The 20,050-nt window shown below is 35.4% G+C and overlaps 2 protein-coding genes across 3 annotated transcripts; one reads left to right on the forward strand and one right to left on the reverse strand.

Moving 5' to 3' along the window:
• Positions 1-492: 492 nt before the first annotated feature.
• LOC132312237 (truncated FRIGIDA-like protein 1) lies at positions 493-3,988 on the reverse strand. Its single transcript, XM_059810521.1, has 3 exons — positions 3,022-3,988; positions 1,477-1,652; positions 493-1,386 (listed from the first exon to the last, which is right to left on the reverse strand). Exons 1-3 carry the CDS (start codon positions 3,815-3,817, stop codon positions 802-804), a joined length of 1,557 nt encoding a protein of 518 aa, XP_059666504.1. The 5' UTR covers positions 3,818-3,988; the 3' UTR covers positions 493-801.
• A 4,586-nt stretch (positions 3,989-8,574) lies between these two features.
• On the forward strand, positions 8,575-16,974 carry LOC132312238 (probable WRKY transcription factor 20). 2 transcript variants are annotated; one of them, XM_059810522.1, is made up of 6 exons: positions 8,575-9,124; positions 10,280-10,462; positions 11,282-11,834; positions 11,923-12,079; positions 12,175-12,333; positions 15,945-16,974. In XM_059810522.1, the coding sequence occupies exons 1-6, from the start codon at positions 8,840-8,842 to the stop codon at positions 16,426-16,428; spliced, it is 1,821 nt and encodes a 606-aa protein (XP_059666505.1). In that variant the 5' UTR covers positions 8,575-8,839; the 3' UTR covers positions 16,429-16,974. The 2 variants fall into 2 exon arrangements, with proteins under 2 accessions (XP_059666505.1, XP_059666506.1); XM_059810523.1 differs by lacking the exon at positions 8,575-9,124 and having other exon boundaries at positions 10,343-10,462; positions 11,292-11,834.
• The last annotated feature ends 3,076 nt before the right edge of the window (positions 16,975-20,050 follow it).

Raw genomic sequence — 20,050 nt, forward strand, 5'->3', positions numbered from 1 at the left:
TAAAATTTATTACAGTTGGAAAAAAGCTTTGTTGAATTTAATCATTTTCCGAGTGAAATTTGGAACTCATATGCCCAGACAATAAACAAGTATTTATACTGCATATATATTCACTCATAAATAAATATAATGTGTATGTATATAGATGCCCATGAGCCAACCTATGTGAAAACCCATGCGACATGCCTGCTTTTGCATCTACATACATATATTAGGTGTTATCACATATTTTCTGAAAATTCATACTTTTTTTAAAACATCCACCAAATACAGGAAAACAAGAAGGAATAATATTTTTTATGTAAAATTTCACAAGAAAAATAATTCTGATGTAAGACATGTTATGTGACTCGTGCCAAAACAAATGAAGCATAATTAAAGAACGATTTTTCTTTTGGAAATGCAGAATAAAATCTTAACATGCTACCTAAATAAAATAAAACAATTTCAATTCCTCCAAGAGACAAAATGCTGGACACAACTAGCGCGGAATAAACAAAAATGAAAAGCTTCCTTGTGGCTTCCAGTTTATAGAAGCCCTTAAACAATCTAACACGAAACATTTCATGATTGATTTAAGAACATCTGGACCACCAAAAAGAATTTGGTTTAGGTCATATAATGTGAGCTTGACATGCACACAATTCAAAAAATCTTAAATCACCCAATCCAGTCATCATGATACAATCACGGTGATCAAAAAAGCACAATATGTTTTCTGATCCCAGTGTTATATAGTTGGGCAAAAGCTATGCTATCATCCGAAGCCATAATTCCACAACCACAGAAGCGCACAAGGAACTACTGTGGATGGTAAGAAGGATGGTGTTGTGGTGGCAAACCATATCCACCATAAGCAACTGGTCCATCAAAACCAGGTGGCATGTATAATTCTGATGGGTACTGATGAGACCCTCTAGGGGGTAGGTTCCCAGGGAAACCAAAAGGGGACCCGGAAAAACCATACTGCCCATCAAATGAGCCCGAAAATGGAGCAACAGCAAGATTGGAGCCTGCCAAGCCATAAGGCCCGGCTGGGGCACTAAAGAATGGAGCAGGATGATCTGGCAACAAACCTGCCGCCTGTAGATTAGGTTGTTGAAATGTGGGTACAGTTGAATTGCCATCAGCAACACTATTTGGAATTGCTGCTGGACCAGCTGATGCAGTAGTTCGAGGGCGCTTGCTTCCACCACTCTTCTTCTGTTGGTTTGACTGCTGCCGCTGAGGCATTGGGGCAGGGCGTTTCCTTCCTGCCTTTTCCTCTTCTAGCTCCTCAATACGCTTTACAATGCTTTCCTTTGGATACTCGGATTCAAGATTGTGGTCCTCAATGACTTTGATAACTGATTTCAATGCACCGGTTTCTCGCATTGTGGCCTCATTCTGCAAGAGAAAGTAACCAAATATTATTTCGGTGACTAATTGAATTTGAAACAAGTATTTTAACAGTCATAAAAGGACATGTACTATTACCATTAACTGAAGAGACTTGTTTTTACCCCTGCGGATTATCTGAGCAAGATTATTTGCCTCCTTCACGTATTCTTTTAAGATGGGTACTGGAGAGAACTTGTCAGTCAACTTGAACTCAAAAATAAATTTGACGGCGAGAAGTTGTTTTCCCTTATCAATAAGTTTTTGAATGAGATCTGCAAACAGAAAAAAACAAAAAACAAAAAAATACAAAAATACAAAAAAATACAAAAAAACCAATAAATAAATATATAAACAATAAACAACAACAACCAAAAAAACAAAAAATAAGAAAGAACAAGCAAAATTGTTGTTAGCATCAGACTTTTCCAAAGGGGGCATTAATGACAACCAAAGATCACTACTTGATATTGGGTTCTTGAGCATAAAGTTTCCACTGTTATGTATTAGTTTGCTTAGATTGAAAGGTCTACAGTAACCAGGGCATCAAATGTCCAGATTAACAACTTCGATGCTTGGATTAAGCTGACTCCTGGAGTGAGAAGTTAGGCTTGTTTATGGGTCATATGTAGATTAGATCAGGGGTCATCTGACTTATATTGGTACAAAATATCAAAATCCAATCTAATACAATAATCTAATGGATGAACACGATTCAGACCTGCGTTGTTTAACAAACCAGCTAGGAATCTAAGTTCAAACTCATTTCATTTATATCAATGAATGAATTTAAAAGACTCTTTAACAAATCAACCCCTGAGCAGTTCATGACACCTGGTTCATTTGCAACCATAAAGACGAGAAGAACAGAGGGAATAAAAGAATGTTTCAAGGATGTGGGAAAGGGCATGGCCAATGATGTAATACATTATATAAAAAGGCACAAAACTCAAGTAGATTGTCCACGAAACATCGTTGAATATGCTTTTTTATATTTTATATGAAAGCATTTGGGGAGATGATTTTTGAAAATATAATGTGGATGAGACCAATACTAAGTAGAACCATCAGTTATAATTATTATCTTGTATGAAAATAATTGTCAGCGGTAAACTGAAATAATTTTGAAAAGTTCGCAATTTTTATTGGTACATATGGCACAAACGGAAGCTGGGGCTTTGGATTAACTTCCTTTAATTGTGTTACAACCCCTATATAACCAAGTCTCTGTACAACACTTGTTTAGCTAGAACTGGCAAAATTTATTACTCTAGAGCTTAGAAGTTTCAATCATGTGCTATCAGAGTTCCTCCTGGAGATAAAAAAAGCAATTCCATGCATCTTCATTTCATTCACTCAGTACGACTGAATGTTGGCCCTCATTCACTTTCTTCCATTTTCCGGCAGATAGAAGTTCCAAATTCAATTAATATACCTCAGATATATATAGAGCTATTGATCATGCATTCACAATTTTAAATATAGGAAATGTATTGGTCAAGCTACTTATCCAAAAAAAATTGCATTGGTCAAGCTGACTTATATAATCTAAACACAGCAGCAAAAGAAAAAACACCATATAAACAATAAAGCATAAACAAAGAAGGGTTAAACAGTGAACTGCATTTGAAAGAAAGCCCTCACCGGGGATCATATCCGTGAACCCGAGCACTCCATACAACGTGATGGCTTGTTTGTACGTGGCAATAGCGAAAGCAAAATCAAAAAGCTCCTCCCTTTTAAAACCATCCACCAATCCATAGGTTGCCAAGAGATGCAAAAACCCCAATGCCTCCAACACATTCTTCTCATTAGTCCTCGCCTTCTTCTTCCACTCCACCGCCAAATTCATCGCCCTCGCCTTCACCTCCGCCTTAATCTCCGGCTCCAACCCCATCAGACCCTCCAACAGCGCCAGACAGCTCCTCTTCACACCACCCGAGTCACCATACTTCATATTCTTAGCGCCCTCCGAAACGGGCTTGTAGAACCCCTCCATCGCATCCAGAACCATCACCGGGGCGTCCGGCGCGCACCGCAGCGCGTCGGGCAATTCAACCCTAATGACGGACCGTTCATTGGGACGATCGGCGATGTACTTCCTCAAACCCAACCCGTCCATCTTCTCGCAGAACGATTTCAACTCGGGGCGAGCCAGAGCGAAGCCCGAGTCGGACGAGTCCTTGGGGACGATCGCAGAAGAAGATGGGGGTTGCGGTTGGGGCGATGGATGGGATTGGGGTTGGGATTGGAGGAGTTTGAATCGGTGTTCGAGGGAGGATTGGAGGGTGGTGAAGTGGGAGTCGAGGTCGGACCATGTGAGAGTGAAGGAAGAGAGAGAAGAAGAGTGAGATTGAAGGTCTTCGAAGGCCTTTCGGAGCTTCTCTTTCTTAGCGTCGATGAGCTTCAGAGCTGCTGAGATTGTTTTCATTGTCGCCATTTTTTTTGATTTCAGGAAACAAAGCTACAAAACCCTAATTTGCTGAAACCATTGTGAGAAAGAGACTGCTTCCCAATCGGACGACGAGTCCAGAGAAAGGTCGGGGTTCAACTCGGCGAGCCTCAACCCAGTTCAGTATAATCTAATCCTAATTCAATTTTCAACCCATTTCCTAATTCAAGTTAGACCCGTATCCAGAGTTTTCTGGACTGAACTCGGGTTATACACATACATGTTTAGACTCTAGTCTTGGGACCCAAAAGTTTAACCTAATACGCACTCCTATGTCTAAAGTTTTGGACAAAAATTTATAACAGTTTTTTCTCACTCGTACCCGCAATATTGGGTCTAATTGCTCTGCCTATCCACTCATCTTAGGTCTTGTTTGGGTGGATTTCCTAAAACCCAAAACGAGTTTCTAAATTCAAAAAACCCGTTTCACAGTAAGTTTATTGTTTGGCAAAAATTTGAAACCGACTTCCATAAAAATCTAACTCCTTAAAAGCCCGTTCAGCAAGAGCAACTCAAAGTTGCTTTTAAAACCCACTTCGCCAACGTGAATAAGTGATTGTAAAATACAATCTTAAAAAGAGATAATGATAAAAGTTTTCTCTCAATTATCTCTATGGCTTCACCATTTACGGCTAATGACAAAACAAACTGGCTGCCACCGAACCAGCATCACCTGATCAGGTGGCCGCCACCACTCCTTCCGCTGCCGCCTCGTCGCTAGCGACGCGACTGCACAACCCTTGATATCACTTATGTACAATGTTATGCTTCTAATTTGTTATTCAAATATACAACAAATCTGAAAAATTAGGCTTCAAATGGTGGTAAATTTTCATAGACTTTTTATATAGACATGTTGGATCTATTTGCAGGTGTTAAAAGATGAAATTTATATATTGAGGGTTCTTTTAGAAATTGAAATAGGGATGAAAATTATGCACGTGAAGGATGAAGGCAACGAATTTTGCGTTTGGATAATTTCAACCCCGATCCGGAATTGTGTATTATCAAACCACTCTAGCAGTGGATTGTACTGGAGCTTCTAATTGATAAAAAAAAATAAACACCCATCTATATGTGTGTATATATATGTATGTGTGATATATATATGTATATGCATCGATTGGTCTTCTTGCCATTGTTGGCTTAGTGAGACAAAATGAGAAGGTTAATGGGTTTAAAGGAAGATGGAGGAGTACGATTTTCTTTCTTATTATGTCTACTGCATTATCATTTTGTTAGTTACAATATATATATATATATATATATATATATATATATATTTTGTATTCTCTCAACCTTGGTATTTCATGTTAAAACAGTGGTGAACTGGTGATGCAAAGATTGGTCTTTCAGCAAACAATGGGGAGATGGATTGAATGGAAATGAGAAATAAGGAGATGGGTATTCTTGTCAAATAAAAAATTATTTTATTGTTAAAGACTTGTAAAAAGTGGACTCACCAAACAACTTTTGTGCTAAATTCCTTTGGGCAAAATTTCTTATAGGAAAGAATTATCAACAAAAGGACTTTGGGTGTTGAAAAGCTCTCGCAAACAGGGCCTTAATTGATTGCAAATTCACTAACAATCCAAACACGAAGTTAATCCTCTATAACAATTTGAACATAGACCTAATCCTCCATATGGTTACTTATATGAATGATTGAGTTTGCTTTAATACCATTAGTAATTATCCGTTCGTCATTCAATCAAAAAAAAAAAAAAGTAAATTAAATTTTTTTAACAGCATATAAATAAATACAACATAAAATGTAATTTATTCTCAATAAACTAATTTTTGAAATGATATTGTTTTCTAAATTATTTTCTAAATGATTGATATACAATGTAACAATATTTTTAAAAAATAAGTTGACCAGTAAAATAACGGTCATGATTATAAATGTAAAAAAAAAAAATCATCAGTTGACCAATAAAATAACGGTCATGATTATAAATGTAAAAAAAAAAAAAATCATCAGTTTACCTACACCTCAACGAAGCCTAGCCCAAACTAAACTCAGGTTATGAATTTCCAAATAGTTGCCAAGCCCATAAAGTATTGGATTCGGAAAATAATAGAAATACAAATTATAGGCCTGTTTTCTTAAGCATTTATGTTTAGTGTTTATTTAAACAGTTTAGAACGAAAAACATGTTTATGTCATTCATAATTCATGAGAATTACGCTGGTCGCAATTATGATTAGAATGTCAACATTATGATTAGAAAGTCAGTAAGCAAGTTTTGGATGAGACACCTCCATCTCAAATCCTTCACGCAAAGATATATATATATATATATATATATATATATATATATATATATATTTTGACTTTCTCCCAAACAAGACCATAATTGGGTAAGAGTAAAAATTTATTGCGCCCGCTGCCGTGTAACGGGCGTATTTTAACCGTTCATACACGGCATGTGTAGTATATGCGTAGGCATATATATTATATGAACGGTTCAAACGTGCCCGTTGCTTAGTGTAATGGGTGTAATGAAGTTTTTCTCAGTTGAAAGGTATTGAAAGGGGAAGAAAAGAAAGGTAACGGAGGGATATGAAATATTAGGTTTGGTAAAAAAAAATTACAGGAAAAAATAAAGAAAACAAAGGGATTCAAAATGATACAAATTATACACGATGTGTTGATTTTATTGTCCATTTTAGAAATAAAAGGAAAGAAGTGCATTTTTAATGAAAATTTATTATTACTAAATTTGTCCATACTTTTATAAAAAAATAAAATTTAGAAAAAAAAGGTAAGATAGTAAATTCATTAAAATATTTTCCTTTCATTTCTTTTACAAATATGATTAATATAATTTAATTTATTAATCAACCAAACACAATAAAAGATTAGCTATTTCCTTTAATATTTTTTTACTCTCATAACTACTAATGTCACGTTACAAAACATAACCTAGATATAGGATCTTACAATTGTTCTAAAAAAATTGCTAGTTTGTACTACTGATATTGTCTTGAATTCTCTTGTTTTAAAATTGGACAGATTTAAAAAAGAAAAAGAAAAAATGTAGAGCATAATTGCAATAGCTACTAAAGATGTATATTTATGCATATAAAATGTTGAGGCTGAAATTCGCGCAGTCCGATACGATACCGTTTTCCTGTAAGGAAGAGAGGAGAAGATCGATGAACCCTGACGGCACCGGTGTGGTGCCTGCCAAGAGCTCTCCGACGATCAAATTAGTCACGGAGGTCTAAAAAGAAGGCAGGGATCAATAATAGTTTTTTACGTCGTACCTTCTTTAATGGCTTGGTGCTCTATTTATGGCTGTCGATTAGAATCAAAATCGTTCCGCCATGTCGACGGTTGATCTTATCTTCCGCTTGTGCGAAATCATAGGAGATTTGTTGCCAAATTTGTGGGGATATGATTTAATTCTTTTGACCTATAATAAGATTATTCTTACCTGTTAAACCACGTCAAATTTCATTATGCTTGATAATAAAATCTAATCAATCTTATCGAGTATAGGGTAGATTTATATTTTTCCCTATTATAATACATGTAAGTAAGTATAATAATAAAAAAAATAAAAATAAAAATAAAAAAAGTTGTTTCTAGTATAAGTTTCAAACTTAATGAACAATCAGTGTATCTATATTTTTAATTAAGTCATATGATACGTGCATTAAATATTTTACATATTATACATTGTGAAAAATAATTCACTTACATAGAAATTATATATTGTTTTTTAATTATTTTTAGTAGAAGAGAAAATGAATTTTAAAATCCGTGCATTGATTTATAGTAACATAACTGGTAATAATCAATTTATCCTAATTAGTTCATTTTCCTACTCAATGTACCCCATAACTATCATACTATCATCTAATACCATATATCTATATATTATCTTAAGTGTTACGACGAAGTGATTCAATTATGTGATTACATGTACTTTTTTGAAACTATATATCTATATTCAAGATAAAGTATACATTATGTATCTTTTTAATAAGTTAAAAAACAATGCATTTAATCAAATGATGCAACTTGATTAAACAATGGTTTTTTTAAATAAGTAATAATTTTTATTTTATCCTTATACTATAGGGTTGACAATTTAACTCACAGGGACGGGTACCTATCCCACCCCGCTCCGTTACAGCGATTTTGGTGATCGTTTAGTTTATTTGAGTGTGAATGATTTTTATAAATAAAAACTCGCAGGTAGGTAATTACAAAATTATCATTATTTTATTAATATATATGATTAACTCTAAATACCTTAAGTCACATTCACTCACTTTCTCAATCGTTTTAATGAGTGGCAGAGCCTACGCACTAAAAACGTTCATACCCTTAAATTTTATGTTAAATTATTGATTGCGTATTTTTTATAATTTTTTTATTTAAGAAAAAAAATTAAAAAAAGAGGATAAATTCTAGAACTAAACGGGCGGGGTGGGATGAAAAAGTCCTTTGTTTAAGCGGTTTTGAGCGAAAACAAGATAAGAATTCCAAAACCGCCCATCCTGGTTGATTATAATTTTCTTAAAATGGCCAACGTTCCATCCTTGATTGATTCATTTATTTAACTCATGTTATATTTTCCATTTTGTTTTATCTACTTCTAAAATAGTAAAATATAAACTTAATAGTTTTTATTTTTAGTAATGTTTATAATTGGCAAATCAATCCATTCCTTTATTTTTATTTTTTATCTTTCTTTATCCTCCTTTTTCTTTCGTTCACAACCTTGAATCCAAACACCAGACATGTTTTTCCTCTCCCTTCTTTTTTCCTCTCTCTCAAACGAAGAAAGAGAAATGGATAATGACGACCCAAAATAACATCCAGATCCAATGTAAGAAAGCAACAAGTCAACTTCGTCTCTCTCTCTTCCTCTTCTCTCAACCTCTCTCTCTCAAAGCGTCTCTGACAAGGCTGCAAACACACTCAACCCACTATTTCTTCCCAGAAAACTCCACTATTTTCACACACACTCTCTCTCTGAATCGTCATCGTCAATGGATATGGAAGACTCCCACTCTTCACACGAAGACCTAACCACATCTTCCGAGCTTCGACTTCACAGCTCCAACGTCGAAAGTCACGTGATTCGCAGCTCTCCCCAAGTGTCCGACGCCACTCCCGACGCCGGAGTGCTCTCCGGCACCGGATCCAACTCCGCCAAGTACAGACTCATGACGCCGGCCAAACTCTCCATCTCCAGGTCCACCTCCATCACTGTCCCTCCTATTCTCACTCCGACGTCGTTTCTCGAGTCCCCTGTTCTTCTCTCCAACATCAAGGTCACAACTCTCTCCCTCTCTCTCTCTATATATACACACACGCACTCACTGCTTCGCATCTTTCACAAGTATCCCTAAATTTGAGTAGTTTTTAGATGCGGATTTAGATCGGATGTTCGAATTCCATTAGGAGGTGTTTGGTTGTTGAGAAAACGAAGGAAAAGTAAAATAAAACTAGGCATTCTTGTGTTTCTTTTTTGTTGATTTGGTTATAGAAATTAAGTGAAGGACTTGCTAACGTCAAGTAAAGTTGTTGTATTAGGCTCCATTGATTGAGTGAAATTCAAAATGGAAGTTCTTTTCTTTTTCCTACATTATATTATCTCCACAACCAATTAGAGGGTATGGTTACGTCAGTGCTTCTTTAGTGGAGAATTTGTGGGAATTGAGTGATGTGACCTATGGTGTTTATTGAGCTAAAAAAATGCTCTTTAATTCAAGTACAATTTGAAAATTTGGTTCCTTTCACCACTTTGCTATTTGTTGGCCTAATTGTTTAAATTGGTGCTCCTCTGGAGTTGCATATACATATATTTATATATATTAGTTTATATTATGCTGGGACCATTTGATTCTGATGCTCTATTACAGTATGCAATATTAGCTTCTTTATGGCATAATGCTTGTATGAATTGTTCTAGAACTTGTCTTTCTGCTTATACTTTTGCTATTTTTATTGTTTAAACTCAGTGTTGTTTTTTCACAGCATGAATCATCCTTTTTTCGTGGTGCTTGGCCTTTTGAAATTCGATGTGTTCGGAGAAAAAATATATATATATGTGTATACACATGTTCCATTTGTATGGATATTTTTTACAAATCGTAGTGTCTAGGTAACTTTGATACATATCTTTGCATCTATGTTGATAGAGAGATTATTTGAGGGATTTTTGAAATTTTGCTTGATAATCCGTCACTAATTTTGTGACAATTAGCAAGTGCCCAAAAGTTTTAACTGTTTTTTAGTGGCAATTTTGATGGCCTCTTAGGCTAGAATGAATACAACTTGCTTATATCTTACTTAACCCCGACCACCCCCACCCTAAATTGTTTTCTGGGAAGTGTGTATTTGCTTTCTGTGTTCTGGTTGTTGGTACTTAAAGTAAGAATTCCCCTGTTCCATAATTTTTATAAACTTCCTTTGTAATCTTGCAGGCAGAGCCTTCTCCAACTACAGGTTCCTTATTCAAGCCTCATTTGATGCATGGATCTGGTAGCATCACTGCTTTCTTATTAGCGACAAGTTGTTCGAAAAGCAACACCTCTGATGAAAGGAAAACAAGCTCCTTTGAGTTTAAACCCCACACCGGATCTTATTCTGTCTCAGGATTATCATCGGTAAGACCTTCAGTAATCCTCTGATGAACTATCAAATGTTGAATTTCACATACTTTTTCCTGTTCAATAAATTGACACCATGGTACCTTTTATAACTTCAATCAGGGGGTTTGTCTGTACCTTCATGGTTTCTGATTATTGGATTATGCAAATCAGAATATCTTTTGAAGATATCTTAACCATGCGATTTGCCTTTTTCTTTTCCACATTTTCCCCCCTCTAAAGTTCTTGCACACTTCGTGGTATACTTGGTGAATGATGACAATGATGTACTCATCTGGAAAATGTTAGCATGGTAATAAGTTTGGTTGGACTCTCTGGAGAGTATATGATGTTGGTGCCATGTGAATAGATGACTTTTAAGGGGTTACTTTATTTTAGATTTATTTGCATTTGTAAGTATAGGACACAAATGTTGGATGATAAATTTGTTTATCATGTATGGCTAATTTATTTTTATATTTCCCGGAAGGTATCATGTAGAAGATTTGCGCACATAGCCATATAGGCAATACTGCCTCGTTTCTTAAAAATTCCGATTAATAGGATAGTAGGGTCCACATATACCTCCTATAAATGACCTTATTCATTTTCCTATAAATATATATTTTTAATTTTCTGATTAATAGGATAGGATGGAGGTAGATGAGGGTCCACATAGACCTATAAATGACCTTTTTCTTTTTCTTTTTTTCTTCTCTTTTATATATATATAATTTGAAATGGTAATTTATTAGATTTTCAATTCCACACGTGTTTTTGAGTATCCTTGAATGATTTTGGTTACTAATTATCTAATGATTTATGTTATTTTTCAAGATCTCTACAGGTATGAACCACCAGCAAAGTGAAACATTTGAACGAGTTCAAGGTCAATGCCAGTCTCAACCATTTCCATCATTGCCTTCTGTTAAAAGTGAGAAGGCAGCCTCCTCAAAAGAATTGAATATATCTGCACCTGTTCAGATGTTTAATTCAAGGGCTAGTGTACCTGTTGAAGTTGTTGATTCTGATGAATTGGGTCAGAGAGTACCTCCCAATACCGGGGCCCAGGCTTCACAGTCTGATCATAAAGATATTGCACCTTCAGTTACTACTGAGAGGTCATCTGATGATGGATATAACTGGCGAAAATACGGTCAGAAACTTGTCAAGGGAAGTGAATTTCCACGAAGCTATTACAAATGTACGCATCCTAACTGTGAGGTGAAAAAGATTTTTGAACGTGCTCATGATGGGCAGATAACAGAGATTGTGTACAAGGGTACACATGATCATCCTAAACCTCAACCTACCCGTAGATATACTGCTGGTGCTATTATGTCCATCCAAGAAAAAACTGAGAAGATTTCATCATTAACTGGTCAAGAAGGTAAGTGAAAGAACTTGTGTGATTTCTTCTTCTTCTTCTTCAAATAGTATGATAACTGATTTTTTTTTTTCCTGTTCCTTCATTGAAGATAAGTCCATCATAAATTCCCAGATCTATCGTAATGGTCAGCCAAACACTCCTGAGCTATCTCCCAGTGGAGCAAATGATGATGGTGTACAAGCAGGTTCACGGTTCAACAGCACCAATGATGAGGTTGATGAAGATGATCCATTCTCGAAGCGGAGGTGATACACCTAGTTTGTTAGAGGCCTTTGATTTTATTCTATAGTACTTCCATCCGTATGCCAACTCTCAATAAACTGTCAAAAATTTTAAACAGGAAGATGGATGGTGGTGGTATTGATGTCACACCAATTGTTAAACCTATTCGTGAGCCACGCGTTGTGGTTCAAACTGTGAGTGAGGTTGACATACTAGATGATGGGTATAGATGGCGTAAATATGGACAGAAAGTGGTGAGAGGCAATCCTAATCCAAGGTATGTAAACCGTCACACAGTTACAATGAGTGTTTGTTTCTGGTTTTGTTGATATGTTCTATTTCTGCATTTAATCATTCTGGAATATTGAAAGTAGATTTGGAAAAAGTTTTACATTTTTTGTTCTCTGGCTTTCTTGGGTCCAAACCAAAGTCATAAGTGGGATCTTTGAAGTCTTTGTATCGGACCGAGGAAGTGAGCATCACAAGTGACGTGCTCTATATGTTCTACTATAAAATGATGCTTGGTGAAACTACCGAGGCTCCTAGAAATCCACCGAATAAGTTAATTCATGTTTGAAATTTGCTGATTATCTTGGCCAATCATATAGTGAAAATTGTTATAGAAATATATAATATTCAATCATTTAGGGAGATGACCTGGTTGTCAAAATTTCTTAAATAATGGATATTCGTTAGGCATATTTATGAATGATGAAACAAAGGGCTGTTTGATAACCTCTATTAATTGCTAAAGGGTGGTTTGTTCATTGATGGAGTTTGCTCAAATTTAGTTACCCCCTCAAACATGATTTTAACCTATAGGAGTTTGAATTTTCAGTCGGGCATATAAGACTTGATTAATTAGCTCTAAACAGACTTGCTGGAAGGTACTTTAACATAAAGAACTAAAAATGTTAATCTTAACACCTCGTTTGGATTGAGGGAATTAGAGAGACAAGTGAACACCTGTTTTGCCATTACTACCAACATAATACAATTCTTTACATTCTTTTCTCTAAACTATGTTTTCTAGACATGATGTACGGTTACCACTATCCTTCCTTTTCTTTCCCTCCTTAAGGGCAAAGTGCAAAAAACCCCCCTGAACTATTTTCTCCCTCCCAAGAAACATCCCCCTGAACTACTATTTTGGCAGTTAAACAACTTTTTTATTTTTTTTTGGAAATCCCCCAAGCCTTTACTGTTCCAGTCATGTAATCACCAATTTTTTGAAAAAAACAATATTGCCCTTTATGACATTTAGGGCATACCCATATCTAATGGCTTAACCCATTTTTAATTGGTATTCTTCAATTTCTATCGTTGCCAGAGTTGGAGGTGGATCAAGGAGAGGAAAACAGAGAGAGGGAGGCGGATCGGAGAGAGAAGGGAGGGGGGGTGGCGGCCGTGAATGGTGGAGGTGGTTGTGGGGAAGAAGAATCTTTATGGGAGAGAGGGGGGGTTGGTGGCGGCCGTGGACGAACAGTGGGATGGTTGGAGAGAGATGATTAGAAGATTTAGGGTGTTGCGCCGAGGAGTTGTTTGGCGCAAGGACTTGTTTGGCAATTTGGCAATAATGAACCTTTTTTTTATTTATTTATTTTATCACAGGCAATAATGAACTTCAGTAACAGTACTTAGTGATAAGAAAGTTGTGTTGCCCATTTTCTATTGGTTGTGGGGATTGCAGGGGCCACGCCAGCATCTAAAACATAACAAATTGACGATGTTTAATTAAGGGCAAAAACGTAAATGTTATTTTCCATTGATGGCAACTTGACATTTTGTCCTTAACTGCCAGTTATTTATTTATTTTTATTTTTTTTGTGTTGGGGGGGGGTGGGGGGTTTGCACTTTTACCAGCTCCTTAATCATCCAAACATGCGTCAACACTATCCACTCACTTCCTTTCTTTCCTTCTTAAATCAACTTAAAATTTTAGGTATTAGTAATTCACTACTACAATTTCTAGTGTTAAATTTCAGTTTCATCAGTGCCCCCCGGCGCCGCGCGCTCCCACCCAATATTGTTAAGACAATCTATGGCTAGAGTAAGTGACTAGAAGATGGTCGACAAATTCTGGTCTGTAAACTTGTCAATAGACGGATTACAGGAGTTTTAGTTCTTGATTTTCTTTTGAAACTAAAAGAAAGTTGTTCTGATATTCTTTTATGCCTCCAGATTTATTCCCCATCTAATTGCTAGAAAAAAGAATGAGAAAATATAATTAAATCTTACGTGTTTAGCTGACTAGTTTTGAGAAAAGCGGAAAACTAAACTTGGGAAGGCCTTATACTACTATCATACTGGAACCAACTGGAGCCCCATTTTGTATGATCTGAACAGTGTGAGCCCAATTCCTCTCTTTTTTCCTCCTATTTTCATTTTTTAGATGACAAAGAAATATTTATTAATGAGCTTGTGATGCAGTTGGTACAGTTCCATGACTTATTACTCTTTCCATTATACCCATTTTTTATACCAGCAAGAGAAAAATGAACTATTCTTTTTAGTAAAAGGGTTGGGCACTGAGAGCAGCCTTGCATTTATGTTATATAATAGATATAGATACCTTATTCTGAAGAAGATTTTGCTCATAAAGCAGACCTGCTATGGGTATTTCAAATTCTGTTTTAAACCTTAAGAAGTTCAATTTATCTAGAATCATGATCAATGCATTCAGCAAGTGCCAACATTATGGCCAACTGGAGCTAGCCCCTTTTCCAACCCCAACCTGCCATTTACTTGAAATCTGCAGGCTTGTAAATAATCACACAATCTTTAATTGGAGCAATCTGATTCTGATCTGAGCCAGATATAAATTACTTGGTTATGTTTTTACAACTAATTTATTATTTGCAAAAGTTATTTTTAACTATTTTTAAAATGTGAAAAATTTGGGTTTAATGTGCATTTCTTGACAGTTTATGAACTAATGGGATTCAGGTAAAGGCATTTTCAGTATAATCCGGATCCAACCATTGCCAGTCAATTACTCACCAAGGTTGAGATAAATTTTCGGTACAAGAGTTTCCTGAACTAGGGAGAAAGAGAACCTCCAGCTGCTTTGATCACTATTTTTTTTCCCCAAAAAGAAAGTACTGACATTAGACATGCATTTGTAGACCTAATATAATTAATATTATCTCTCACAATTTAGATGCTGTATCCTCAACCCGGCATAGAATTTTGTGATGCATTTGTTGACCTAATATTATCTCTCACAGTCTGGTTGGTTCTGAGTCTTCTGACTTCAGTGTATGATGCTTCTGTGAAATTGGAAGTGCGTGGCCATCATGTTATCATGTGCTCCATTTTTCCTGAAAAAATATCTGAAACTAAAAGATTCATAACTTGTTTAAATGTACAGTTTACCTTGACATTTGTTGTGATCCTAATTACTATAACCTTGTCTTGTTATTGAAGGATTAATTTTATCCATTTGGCTTATTTGCTAACCATTTAGAACTCCCCTTGTTTTTTTTTTTTTTTGTTTTTCCTAGTTGGGACTCTCACACACTGCCTCCACTGAGGTCGAGCCCTTGACCTCCCTTTGGGAAGTAAGAGCCTTGTACCGCTAGGCCACAGGCTTGTTGGTCTCTTTTTTTTCTTTTTCCCTTAGTTAAGTAAATACTCAGACACAGACCCAAAGGGTAGAGTTTATCCCACCTGGGCAATGGCCCTGTGGTATTATTTCTTATTTTTCATACGGAATGACACTCAACATGCATGCTCAATGACACTTAACATGCATGCTCAATCTTCTGAGAGGAGTGTGTTAATTTTTTTTTTTTTTTTCTTTTTTGCTTTTCATTTTCACCTTTTTGTTCACCTGATCTCTGTGATGAGATATATGGTTGTTTCTTACCATTTTCGCACGTTATGCAGGAGCTATTACAAGTGCACCAATGCCGGATGCCCAGTTAGAAAACATGTGGAGAGGGCATCCCATGATCCCAAAGCAGTTATAACCACGTATGAAGGTAAACACAATCATGATGTACCTACCGCTAGGACTGGCAGCCATGAAATGGCAGTGATTGGAATATCAAAAGCTAGACCAGAAGAGAGTGATGCAGTTAGCCTTGATCTTGGGGTAGGAATTAGTTCCGGCACTGAAAATAGATCCCTTGAGCAGCAGCAAACTCTGGATGCTGAAACTTTCAGAAGTCAAGTCCACAATACCGGTTCAGACTATAAGGTAGTTCAACTGACCCCAGTTTCGGCATACTATGGTGTCATAAACGGTGGCGCCAATCAGTATGGACATATAGAAAACCGTGTTGACAACCGTGGCTTTGAAAATCCACCTTTAAACTATTCTTCTAACCCATATCCTCAAAATTTGGGAAGAATACTTTTGGGCCCATAAAACTTTTTGATGAATTTGAAGAAAAATAAAATGAAGATGCAGTGATTATTCTTGCTTCGTGTTGGTTTGAAGGATCAAGTACAACAATCTCGAGATGGAAGTGCAACTCAAATCAACACAACAGAATATTGTCCCAACTATTTGGTGTCAGCTTTATGAACCACATCTTCCATTCTGCTCATTCTCGATATATATATATATATATATATATGATATTAATCTTTTTGTAGAAATATTTTTAGGTCTGTTCTTGCTGTATCTTTTACCTGCTGTCTTGCAGCTGCCTTCTGTATCCAGGTGTTAATATTTTACATTAACTGTTTTTTTGAGCCCAGAAGTTCTGTACAAATACAAAATTAGTACAGGATAGTGATCTGACCACATTTTGTAACTCAAAAATGCTTGTAATGGGATGTATTTGCAGAAATATCTGACCACAAAATGTAACTCAAAAATGCTTGTAATGGGATGTTTTTGCAGAAAATACTTATATTGTTCTATTAGTATTTCAAAAGGCTTGTGATTATTCTGTTTTGATTTGAGAAAGTTTTGATTTGGGTTGAGAAGGTCTACATTTTCCCAATTTCATGCTGGGGTCTCATATAATCTGCACGCAGGCATGTCTCGGGAACTAGTTTAGCCTGAATGGAAAGATCAAACTTCTTATGTGGCTGCTCTAAACCAAATTAGAAATGATTTTCCTTTGTCAAAATATCATATACAATGCATGAAAGCTTGCATGTGTCATGGACCCAAGGCAAGGGTAAATGACATATAAATTGATAATCTCCTCTGGAATTGCATTTACTGCTGAACATTATAGTGCATGTTAGAAGGAAGTCCCTCACGGGCTCGGGTGGGGAACCATCCCGCCTGATTGTTAGAGGAGTTGTGCTAATTGTGCAAGTTCAACCTTGGATTTTTTGTGTCCAACAATGAAACTCACAAATTCAAGAGCTGAGATTGTGCAGTCGCGATTGTACTTAATATCTCTCCTTTGAAATTTGCTTATTTGATTGTGCAGTCGCGATTGTACTTAATATCTCTCCTTTGAAATTTGCTTATTTGTGGTGTATTTACCGTATAGGTTTAGCGTGTCTCTCCAATGGATGGAAGTGTTCAGATATACCCCCGCTAACATACAATAAATGTGTTGTGTTACATGACAATTGTTCATTTTGGAATCATGTAATAACTTCTCGACCAAAGCACATATGTATTAACGTAATGTTGTTTGCCTTTATTACAATAACATTACTCAATTAAATATTAAAAAATAGTCTAACAAATAGGACGGATTTAGGAATGGATTACACAAAAAATATTTTATCCAAATATTAACCCACCCATTCAATATCCCCTTAATAATATAAGGCTACTATATTTTATTTTAGAATTTCAACAACAATTTACTTTACTGGTTGCAATTCTTTGCAATTTTGTGACCTTTCATACTATAATTGTTTGAAATACAGACTCTTCCCTACCTCCTCTACTATGTTGTTTTACATGTTTCATACCAATATGCTTCACGCTCTATATGTCAAAATCATCATCGTCCATCTCCCTGCAGAACTTACACACGGTGACTTTGCTCAATTGCGCACTAGTGCAAGAAGGAGCAAGAAGGAATAATACGTGTATTATTATTTAAATGATACCATCCACCTATTTATGAGCATTTTACCTACTCTCTAGAAGTTTTCTCATCAATATCTCTACACTCTACACATATCTGCAATTAAATATTTACTGTATTTACAACCTCTTCAATATTTTAGAATCTTCCAACTCTCTACGTTTACACTTTACAATCTCCCCACAACTAGAATAATGATAAGTAGTCCAATAGTCTTACAATTACAACTAATTTTACATGAGTATGAATGTCACTCATCACAATGTTAGAAATGTTAATAACGATGTTAGTCCCTTAGGTCTGAATTTTGAAAATTTTCCCCTTGTATGACAACATCTGACCACCCCTTAGAACTCCACCTCGAGGCACTTAGAAGCCCCCAACAACCCGATTTAAAACGTAGAATTAAATTTCTGACATTTAATGTGTAAATCTTAATACATAATTATTAGGGGTGACAATTAGGTGGATTTTGCGCTAATAATGAATGAAGTCAATCTCTTATTATTAACCCATTTATAATGGGTGATAAAAAAATTGAATATTAAATGGGCTAATTAACACACCCAATCGAATTACCTAAATATTTTTAGATACAAATTGTTAAATTATTTTAATTGTTGGATACCAACATATATATATATATATATATATATATATATATATATATATAAATAATATTTTTATATTAAATTTATTAATTTTTTATTATAATTTTTTTTTTGGGAAAAAGTTACTTACCACAGCCAAAAAAAGAAAAAAGAAAAAAAAAAGAGATGAGAGAAAAGGAGGAGAAGAGAAATGAGAGGAGAGAGAAACAAGGGGAAGAGAGAATAGGAGGGGAGAGAGAATAGGAGGGGAGAGAGAGAGAGAATAGACGGAGGGGGGAGAGAGAGAGAGAGAGAGAGAGAGAGAATAGACGGAGGAGAGAGAGAGAAATAAGGGAGGAGAGAGAGAGGAGAGATAAAAACCAGAATAGAGACATAGATATAGAAAATATTAATATTAATAATATTATAACCCCTACACTCCAGTAATATTATTAAGGGAGAAGAGAGAGAAAGAGAGGAGAGATAAAAACAAGAATACAGATATAGAAATAGAAAATATTAATATTAATAATATTAGAACCCCTACACTTCAGTAATATTATTACTACTATGGTTGTTGAACAACAAATAAAAAAATTATTTTTACATTAATTTTTTTTTATTTCGAGCATTATATATGTATATATATGTATTTTTTCTTTTTTGTGATAGAAAAAAGAGAGAAAACAGAGGAGAGAGAAGATAAACAAAAAAATTAAATAAAATTTTATTTGAACAGTTAAGATGGATACTCATTATTCACCCACCATTGACTCTTAAATTAAATGGATACCCATTTTTTATTTATTATTGACTCACTCACTTAAGTTTAGATATCTAAATAATTTAATTTTAGTGGACGGCTTGGACTATTTAATGGGTTTTGGACTTAAATTGGCACCCTGATAATTATAAATGTTTGGATGAATAAGTGGACAATTGAATTGGTAGGACGACCCAACCGACGGGGGTTACTGCCGTGGTGATCATAATAGAGAACATCAAGAAATGATGTGCCCATTGAAATAACACTTCAATTGTAATCCTTCTAAATTTAATCACAACTTAATATTCAAGCAACATCATTGAGCCGATCTACCAGAAAAATTCATGAACCCCCTCGAAGCATTCAGGGAAGATGCAAAAAGTTAATAGGATGAACAGTTCAATAAGATCCCGGAGAAGTTCGAAAAAGTAAAATAAAATGGTGAAATATTGGCAATATAAGAGCCGTTCCAGATGCATGGTACATGGAACTGAGCCGTAATGATTATATGGGCACAACATGATTTGCAGAGGAGGAAGTCTGAGAGGGGGGTCTGATCTTTGAAAATATCCCACTTTTTCGAGTAAGTAGAATGATCAGATTGAACTGCAACCCAGAAAAATTCAA

This window comes from Cornus florida, unplaced genomic scaffold (assembly GCF_030987335.1).
Source record: "Cornus florida cultivar Cherokee Brave unplaced genomic scaffold, ASM3098733v1 CherokeeBrave_3.0.0_Hap2_Chr06, whole genome shotgun sequence".
Lineage (NCBI taxonomy): Eukaryota > Viridiplantae > Streptophyta > Magnoliopsida > Cornales > Cornaceae > Cornus > Cornus florida.

What these genes read in the sequence shown, in the direction of transcription:
- LOC132312237 (XM_059810521.1), bottom strand. Translation starts at nt 3,817, where the DNA reads ATGGCGACAATGAAAACAATCTCAGCAGCTCTGAAGCTCATCGACGCT. An exon ending in GTTCACGGATATGATCCCCG is followed by an intron (nt 1,653 to 3,021) that starts GTGAGGGCTTTC and finishes TTCTGTTTGCAG; the next exon opens with ATCTCATTCAAAAACTTATT. An exon ending in ACAAGTCTCTTCAGTTAATG is followed by an intron (nt 1,387 to 1,476) that starts GTAATAGTACAT and finishes TTTCTCTTGCAG; the next exon opens with AATGAGGCCACAATGCGAGA.
- LOC132312238 (XM_059810522.1), top strand. Translation starts at nt 8,840, where the DNA reads ATGGATATGGAAGACTCCCACTCTTCACACGAAGACCTAACCACATCT. An exon ending in CTGTCTCAGGATTATCATCG is followed by an intron (nt 10,463 to 11,281) that starts GTAAGACCTTCA and finishes TTATTTTTCAAG; the next exon opens with ATCTCTACAGGTATGAACCA. An exon ending in GATCCATTCTCGAAGCGGAG is followed by an intron (nt 12,080 to 12,174) that starts GTGATACACCTA and finishes AATTTTAAACAG; the next exon opens with GAAGATGGATGGTGGTGGTA.